The sequence below is a fragment of the Vanessa atalanta genome, chromosome 20, assembly GCF_905147765.1.
Source record: "Vanessa atalanta chromosome 20, ilVanAtal1.2, whole genome shotgun sequence".
Lineage (NCBI taxonomy): Eukaryota > Metazoa > Arthropoda > Insecta > Lepidoptera > Nymphalidae > Vanessa > Vanessa atalanta.
In genome coordinates this window covers 2865838-2875492 of record NC_061890.1, presented here as the reverse complement: position 1 = coordinate 2875492, position 9655 = coordinate 2865838, and the positions used below count along the sequence as shown (strand labels likewise).

Here is a 9655-nt window from a genome sequence, read left to right as displayed (position 1 = left end):
GTATCAAAATTCATATGCAGTGCGTTAATATCAGAAATGATTTGTACTAAGTAATTTGTACTTAGTTAGTCAAAAGGGTAGAATAAAGAAATATAAATAAATATTTATCTCAGCCAACTTTCAATTACTTTATGAAATATCAACGTAGAAAAACGAGATAAACTTAAATTTCCGCTGCCGCACCCGCAGTAAGTTCACGATCGCTCTTTTCTGATACACACGTACAGCAAGCAGCGTGTTCAGGAACTTATATTATAATATTTTGCAAGATACCCAGCATGGGTATGAAATAATTAAAACACTATTTATTATTTTATTTTGAATCTACATAACTGCATTTAATGATCTATGTCTGGACATATAACTTGGAACAAAAAACTATTTTCTGGCTTTGAATAGAAATATACTATTTATTATATAGCCTTTGTCAGTCTGAAATATTGTGGCTTTTAACACGTTAATTGCCAATCGCGCGACGTCGCGTGTTCCCAATACTCTTCGATGTGGCCCCTCACGCGACGTCGCGTGAAGTGTCCGTAGAGTTTTGTATGCAGTGTATTGCATGGGCCGGAGCGTTATCGCAAATGTGTTTGTTATGGGCCACTAGAGAAAGAACTGAGCTATTGTAAAGTGGGCGTGGCCATGAGAATCATGCGATTGTTTTAGTGTTACGTAATTGTTTAGTACGCTTAAGTGTCGCCGCTCGTGCGGACGGCTTTCTTGATTGCTTTTAGTCGCTTTTGAACAAATTTTACGTTTTTTTGTATTAAAATTTTATAATATTTATAATAAATTAATATTTATAATGAGTGATTATCAACCTGGTACCTCTAGAGGTACAAAACGACCAAATGAGATACCTTCGCGAGTGCAATCTAAACGTGTTTTATTGCAAGAATCGGATATTCTCAACGCTTTAGAAAACTCCGATGATGATGATTTTATGGGAAGTGATGAAGACGAAGATTTTTTATTGGGTGATGATGATGAAGGCAGCTCAACCCTGGAGTCGGATGAAGATGAAGAAGGAGTTCAGTCGCCCTTTGGTGAAGTTCGAGTTTTGTCTACAGAAAGGGAGGGCTTAAATGAAACGATTGAAGAGTCAGCTCTGCCACATGAGTCTCCTGAACCTGCCATCGAAGGCTCAACTTCACACTGGAGTACTTCTTGTTCGTCCATGAAGCAAATACCATTCGTTCGAGAGTCAAAGCTGCATATAGAACCGCCATCTCAACCAATAGATTACTTTTGTCTCTTTTTCCATGAAGAATATTTGAGAATGATCGTAGAGTGCACAAACAGATACGCCGAACGTATGAAAAGTTCCAGTGAACATCGTCATGCACGTACTTCAAGATGGAAAGATTTGACAGTTGAAGAGTTCAAAACATTTCTGGGCCTTTTGTTACTTGTACCAAAAACTAATTTACCAAATATTTTTTTATAAACCTTGAGATCTGATTTGTTTACTAAGACTGATAAGAAAATATGTTCCTAATTGTTATCCTAGTAAATAGTAATTTATTATAGAAGTTATTTGCTAAAGCTGCTGCATAGACTTTGGTGTCCAAAATGCTTAGAAGATTTTTTATTTTCCATGTTTCTTTGATATTTTCTTATTTTTTGTGTTATATAATTCAAATAAAAATAATTAATACTAAAAATGGTTTCATTTGTATTACATTTGAACTCATAATTCCCCTAAATTTGCTGAGATATCCCATAACGCGACGCGAATGTACTTTGCACATGGCCCATCACGCGACGTCGCGTGATATATAGCTATATTATGTAAAATATAATATATTTATACTAAAACCATAAACACACCCACAAATAGTAGTTGCTGTACTTAAGAATTAATTGATTAAAAAAAAAGGTATGGGCCACTAACAGAAAATTCCAAATTTAGCTTTGGCAATCAAAGTGTTAAAGGGTGAATGGTTTTTTTTAATGATATATATCGACGAGCATATGGGCCACCTAATGGTAAGAAAGTAAGAAATATTAATCGTTACTGACGTCACCAATGCGCCTCCAACCTTAGGGCCAAAGATGTTACGCCTCTTGTGCCTGTAGTTGGTTGGCTCACTCACCCTTCAAACCGGAACACAACAATACTGAGTACTTCTGATTGACGGTAGATATCTGATGAGTGAGTGGTATCTACCCAAACGAGCTTGCACAAGACCAAGTAAAAGTTTTCAAATAGGGATTCAGGTTCCAGAACAACAAACTCATAAAATTCGAACTCTCTTTATGGTATCATTATTGTAGCAAGTATAGATTTTGAAGACATTTGTTTTTTCTAATGACATAAATGTGAATAAAGATAAAAAGAAAGAAACAACTGCTTTTAATGATAATTTTGTGAATATAAAAACCTATATATCATTATATTCAAGAAAACTAAAACTAAAGAAGAATAGAATTAATATAAATCCTTTACAAGAACAGACACCATTAAACCTGTACCACAATCTGAATTTTATAAACATTTTATTGATTAAACGCCTTCTGAACACGGTTAGTCGACCATACTCGATACAATTTTCTTGTCCATCTTTGCATAATAATTTTCAGCTAAAACTTTATTTATAATATTCGCACAATCCTTATTCTCAACTATACTAACATGATCACCATCTACGTGATGAACTGTGAGGGTACCGTCTGTGAATTTTTCCAGACCATAATTTTCTTCGATCACCAAGAACGGATTTTCCTTCGGACGCAATAGAACTATTGAAGCTTTGATCTTCTTCAATTCGTCTTGATCAAGAATAATTTTCATACGGTTGAAAACAGCAATCGCAATAAATTTAGCAAATTTATCTGAGTAGTTTATCTCTGGTGGAATGATCTTTGTTGCATAATTAAGTCTCTCGTCAAACGATTCGATTTCCTCGAGTTTCTTCATGAATGTTTGCTTGATTTCATTTTTCGGAGCGATCACTTCCATGGTTCGACAAATCAGACTGTTTTGAAGTTGAGTATCACTTGAGATAGAAAGTGTCGAGGTAATTAACTTGTAGAGAAAGTCCGGACTCCCGTCTATGCAGAATACTATGCCATCGAGACCTGAAGGTTTAATTTGATGTTTGTTACAAGTCATAATTACTATGGACAACATAAATGCCGCAAAGTTAAGATAAAATCGGAATTTAGATTTTATCAAGAATGACCGCAAAATATTGGGAAATTACTTAAGACTTATGCATTTCTGTAAATCACGATCATATGGTTAAAATTGTAGAATAAGTCGACAATGTATAATTACTTTTAGATTTTAATAAAAAATTTTTATTTCAGTAATAGCCTACAAATTTCACACTACTGGACTACGGTCTCCTCTCTATTTGAGAAGAAGATTTGGAGCTCATTCAACCACGCTGCTCCAATGCGGGTTGGTGGATACACACGTGGCAGAATTTTGTTGAAATTAGAAACATGCAGGTTACCTCATGATGGTTTCCTTCACCACGGAGCACAAGATGAATTAAAAAAATGCGCAAATAAAGCGCATAAAACTTCAGTCGTGCTTGCTTGGGTTTGAGCCCGCAATCGTCGGTTGAGATGCGCTCTATTTAACAATAATATAATCATAATTTGCCTTCTCCTATCACATCTGATTTGGGTACGCACAGTTTAATTTCTCTTTGGTTCATCTCTGTCAACTTCTAATTAATATTTTCATAAAAAAAAACCCTTGAGCGCTCTATAATTTACATTGCAATATCGTTTTAGTATTGAAATATGTTTAAGATACAAACCATCGCTTTCCAGCAAGCTTGCCAGTTTTAGCATGGGTAGGGTACCAAAACTGTATCCGAGAAGTATGTATGGATTTCCAGAAGTCAATTTTGATTTAACTATCTGAAACAAAATGAACAACCTTCTTGTTTAAAATATTGATGATATTAAGGCAATCAAATGTAACCTCAGGAAAAAGGTATGCGAAAAGAAACAAGTAATCTTTTCCTTATGGTCTATCCTATTCATTAGAATTTATTATATTATTCTGTTCGGATTAAAGATTTTATTAGTCCTTGTTAGAGTCCATACCTTGTACAGTCTTTTGACTAAGCAGCTTAATGTATCCCGGTTCTCTTCATAGCCAAACTGTAAAACACAAGTCTTGATCTTAAGCCCATTACATAAGGCCTTCATTCCTGAAGCACAACCTTCTATACCAGGCAACAGAAACATTGTCAGCTCTTTTTCGCTATCTAATACATCGACCTGTAAAGATTTTTTCATATTTTTCAATGTGTTATGTAATAACAACATGCCAATATTCAGTTCAGTGTTAATCACTTCAAATTGACTATGTTAGAAAAGAGATAAAATTAGTTGAATAAATTGAAACATTAAACAAGCTCTATCTGAACTTCCATATAACAAATCTAATTATATTTTATTCAAGTGCGCTCTTACAGGCACTTTTGCAAGAGATACAGAGAGATGAGAGAGAGCTACAATTTCCTTACCTCTGAGCCATCGCTAACCATAGATGGCATGTATATAAAAGGTTCATAAGCCAATTTCTCATCACCAAAATTCCTCATCAGGAGTTTGAGACCGGTGACCTCATCAGGGATGACAGAGCGAGCTGATGTCGACGCGTCCATTTCTTTTTGAGCTGCTAGTTCTACTAGCCTGTTGTTACGTAATGATAAAGTCATAAAGCTTTTTTATCTATTATTTTAATTAAAATAATGGACTACAATTAATAAATAATTTTAAAACATAACATCTTAATACAATTTTAATTTTGGGACCCCAATGAAAGTAGCGCGTTTATAGCTAATATTTTATATATCACAATTGTATGGAAATAACAATAAACCTAGCAAATGTCAGGGATCTGATATCTTGCGCTGTCAGGAACATCTCGAATTCCCTCTCTAAAGTTTGTTTGATCTCGATCGCCATCATACTGTCCATGCCCAATTCAGCAAGAGCCACTTGCTGAGACACTGTCTTTAGATCGTTGATACCTAGAAATCAGAGAATATTACATTAAGGTAGTGCGAGAGAGTTGTTATAGATTAACTAAGAACTTCATTAAGAATCGGGTTGTACACTCTTCTATCTTATATTTTATGGGCAGTTGTATTCTTCAAAATAAAAGAAAATTGTGGGTATGACTTGATGACCAGCACTTCTCTCTCAAGCTCTTTTACTCCGAGATTTAATAATATTGTTTTGCTGTTTACAGCAAATAAAGGTCGATTTCCTTACCTAAAATCCGCGCAACTGCTTCCGCAGCTTTTTCATAGCCAGAGCCTCCAGCTTTCTTTTCGGCTACAACTATTGAGGACACTATAACGGCATCCTGTTTCAAGAATTTGTCGAGAGATAGCAGACAGGAGGAAATCCTTTGTTGTAAAGTTCCACCGATTTCCAATTGGACGTCTTCGTCTTGCATGTCTGCTACGAGACCGACCTAAATAAATATGAAAAAGTTATGGTCGAAGTCTTTGTTGATAACTTATACTTATTTAAATTTCAATAAGCCATTGAAAACATATATGAAAGTAGATATAAATGACATAATAGATCTCTTAGCATACAATCTACATATATGCGGTTCAAAATCATGCCAAAGGTCCGTTTTATTTACACTTTTAAAAAAAAAACTGTTTTCATTTATTTGTTTTGGCGGGATTGACGTAAAACTACCAATCCGCTCAAAGTTAAGCTTTTGTTTTCTTTGAGCGGCTATAGACTATCTATATTGTATATTTGACATTCTGAACAATGTTCGTCGCCTTGATTCGTGCAGGTGATATTGCCACACTGCATACCTTCGGGTTGCAGCCGAATGGGCCGGCATACCCGGGGAAGTACCACTCTCTCACTTAAAATCGGCGTAAAATGGTAGCTATGCTACCGCGTGTCGTCCGCTATGTGAGAGTCCCGTAGGCCCGATCCCTCTCCCCCAAAACATGATGGTTGTGCAAAATTTGGTTACATTACCCAAGGAGGGTACTATCAGTAACTGCGGTGGAGAATCCCTCTCTGGGTATCCATGCTCAGGACGTAAACCATCTGAGCAGGGATGCCCAAGCTGCCCTCCGAATTCTGGGGGAGGCAATTTTGCGCTCGCCACTGTTTGGGGCAAGCGGGACAGGTATCATAAGGCAACCCCTACTACCCTCACTGTGGACTTCTGCCACATAAGAGGATTTAACTCCAATTTGAACACCGAGACCCATTTATACTCTTCTGCCGATACGGCTTTTTTTTCTTATCCCGGGTACAAATTGGAACATTCCTTTGTACCACGAGCTGGGGTGTGTGTTTAACTCAGAGGTGATATCTGCTCTCGACGACTCGGCAGCCTTCAATGGCAGGTTTGAAAGTCACCTCCAACAATCCCGCGGTTTGAGACCACGATGCCGGAGGTTAAATTCCAGCAAAGTGCAGTTCGTACAGTGGTTCTTTCCTTGGACATTCATAAGTCGAGTGGACCCGATGGCATCGATCCAATCGTGCTACGGACATGTGCTCCCTAGTTGGCACCGATCTTAACCGTAAAGGGCAACCGCTCCGACCCCTTCAATTACAGGCCTATAGCTATCAACTCCTTGTTCTCCAAGGTAATGGAGTCCGTTCTAAGAGAAGTTCGTTACGTACGTTCGACAGCCAGCTCTAGGTATCTAGACGTACCAGCTGATTAGCGACCGCCAGTACGGTTTTTGTCGGGGTCGCTCAGCCGATGATCTTCTAGTTTACCTTACTCATAGATGGGCGTAAGCAGTTGAGAGCAAGGGGGAGGCATTAGCAGGCAGTCTGGACATAGCGAAGGCCTTCGATCGCGTGTGGCACAAAGCGCTTCTTTCGAAGCATCCTGCCTGTGGGCTACCCGGAAAATTATGCAATTGGATTACCAGCTTTTTGGCAGATCAGAGCTTCAAGGTCGTTGTCGACGGTGCATGCTCTGACTTAAAATTCGTCAATGCTGGTGTTACACAAGGCTGCGTTCTATCACCCGAAAACATTCCAATAACAAGACAATTGGAAGGCAAAGCCAAATTGGCAACAAAAAAGCTCGGTGTGCTCAGCAAGGCAAGACAAGCTGGGTGCTCCCCAGTACCAGCTCCTTCTATTTGACCGTATCCACCATTGAGCAGTTCGAATTATTGACGATCAAGCCCTTTCCGATCTGCTTGATCCTTTGGCTTAGCGTAGAGATCTTGGATCACTCTGCGTCTTCTCCCGAATTTTTCAAGGGGAATGTTCCGAGGAATTGTTTAGATAAATCGCGGCTGCTAAATTTAACCTTCGGACATCTCGTCAAAACTCTAAGTTTCACCCGCACCACCTAGATGTCCGAACATCCACAAAAGCGCGATTCTTAAGACATTTTCTTCCCCGCACAACCACTCTGTGGAACCAGCTTTCGTCGGTGGTTTAACGAACCAATACGACTTGGTAACCTTCAAGAAAAGAGCGTACTCCTTCCTTAAACGCCGGCAACGCATCTGCAAGCCTCCGGTGTTGCAGATGTCTATGGGGGTTGGTAGTCACTTTCCACCAGGTGAGTCTCCTGCTAATTTTCCACCTATATTTATACATATAAAAAAAAGTGGGTGAGAAAACACAGGCACCCATTCTCTGTCACAAATTACAATGTGCTACTGAGAAATTCTTGATAGGAAACCCAAATTTATTTCATTTTCACTGACCTCGGGATCTGCAGTCTTAAAAGATTTATTTGAGAAAACTGTTGTTTAACAAAAAATGTGTGTTGTATGTCAACTCTTAACAGTGATGTTAACATATTTTATATGCATTTTTAAGGTTCCGTAGCCAAATGGCAAAAAACCGAACCCTTATAGATTGGTCATGTCTGTCTGTTTGTCTGTCCGTCCATATGTCATAGCCACTTTTCCGAAACTATAAGAACTATATTGTTGAAACTTGGTAAGTAGATGTATTCTATGAACCGCATTAATATTATCACACAAAAATAGAAAAAAAAAACAATAAATTTTGGGGGTTCCCCAGATTTAGAACGAATACTCAAAAAAAAATTTTTTTCAAGCCCATATGTGGGGTTCTATCATTTTCTATGGATAGGTCTTATAAATTGGTATAGAGGTTTCTAATATCATTTTTTTCTTAACTGAATAGTTTGTGCGAGAGACTTCTAAAGTGGTAAAATGTGCCCCCCTGTAAATGTGCCCCCCTGTTACTTCGAAAATAAGAGATGGTAAAACTAAAAAAAATATATGATGTACTTTACCATGCAAACTTCAACCGAAAATTGGTTTGAACGAAATCTAGTAAGTAGTTTTTTTAATACGTTATAAATCGTCAATCGCAATTTACCTTTCATTAAATCAACTCAAATATAAAAATAAAACATTGAATTTCATAAACGTAAACCTTGTTACTTGCTGCTACGGAACCCTTCATGGGTGAGTCTGACTCGCACTTGGCCGCTTTTTTATTTAATTTTAGTGGAATAAATAAAGTAATCTAAATAAATTTACTGTTAGGTCCGCACTAGAATACTAATAATTGATCGATATTGTGATCGAAGGCTTTAAGGATTTCGCTAACGGCCATCCTAACGTTATAACAGAAGCGTTACCTTTAAAACTTATTAATCACACAATTAGTTTGAGGAACTCACGTCACCCACAGCACCCCACTGTATGGCGAGCGCGGGGAGACCGAGCTTCTTTCTCGACTCGCAGATCCTCTCCATCACAGAGTTGGAGAAACCGTAGTTGGTCTGTCCAGCGTTACCGCGACCGCAAGATACAGATGAGAATATCACGAAATCCCTGGTGAATATAGAGAAGTGATTGTTCAAAACAATTGGGACTTAATTGTGTAATTCATCTCAGACGCTGAGTCATTTTATTGATTATGTGATGACCGAGGGGGTTCATCGAAAGTCAACCTGATATTCACATCACAATATTATAATAGGAATACAATACATTTTAATCGTAACAACAGGTTTTCGTGTGGATAAAGTTAATATTTCTTAAAGTAGGGGTTTCAATTCTATAATACAATACCCAGGGTTTTATTTATTTAGCAATATCGAAATTTAAAATTAATGTTAAAAACATCGCGATTATTCACGGAATCTACATTTTGGACCGGTGGTATTATTTCATAATAACAAATATTATTAAAATATCGATTCAAAGAGCTTATAAGAAGTCTAATTGAATAAATTATACTTTTATTTTGAGTTGTACGAGTGAAATTTCTTTACTAACATGCTTGCTACTCCAAGGTATAATCATTTCCTGCGTTTAAGCAGTGCAGAGCTTACTCGTTTTGTAAAGTTAAGTATTTTGAGATAACAATAGAAAACTCACTTTAATTTAGGGCACATTTTCCTCGAAAATTTGTCCAAATTCATTGTAGCCAGTGCTTTGGGAGCAAATGATGTCTTAAAAGAGTCTGGAGTCTGATTCTGGAAAATGGAATCTTTCAATATCACTGCCAAGTTGAATATCGCCTCGACAGTTCCCATAGCGTTCGCCATCTTCAACGTTTGTTCACATCCTTCTTCAGTTGTGACATCGTACGTTGAAATTTGTACATCAGCTCCATAGCCCGCCCATGCTCTGTTAAAAGTTAAGTATTGTCAAACATATTAGTTTGCACTTACAACAACCAA

General features: G+C 37.5%; 1 protein-coding gene across 1 annotated transcript in view; it reads right to left on the bottom strand.

Moving 5' to 3' along the window:
- Positions 1-2514: 2514 nt before the first annotated feature.
- Positions 2515-9655, bottom strand: part of LOC125072092 (fatty acid synthase-like) — a 28431-nt gene continuing 21290 nt past the window's right edge. Inside the window, exons 33-40 of the mRNA XM_047682603.1 lie at positions 9351-9602; positions 8648-8801; positions 5245-5449; positions 4850-5000; positions 4491-4659; positions 4066-4242; positions 3774-3876; positions 2515-3081 (exon numbers count right to left, since the gene is read on the bottom strand). Coding sequence (XP_047538559.1) covers positions 2528-3081; positions 3774-3876; positions 4066-4242; positions 4491-4659; positions 4850-5000; positions 5245-5449; positions 8648-8801; positions 9351-9602 — 1765 coding nt within the window. The 3' untranslated portion in view covers positions 2515-2527. The remainder of the gene's footprint in view (positions 3082-3773; positions 3877-4065; positions 4243-4490; positions 4660-4849; positions 5001-5244; positions 5450-8647; positions 8802-9350; positions 9603-9655) is intronic.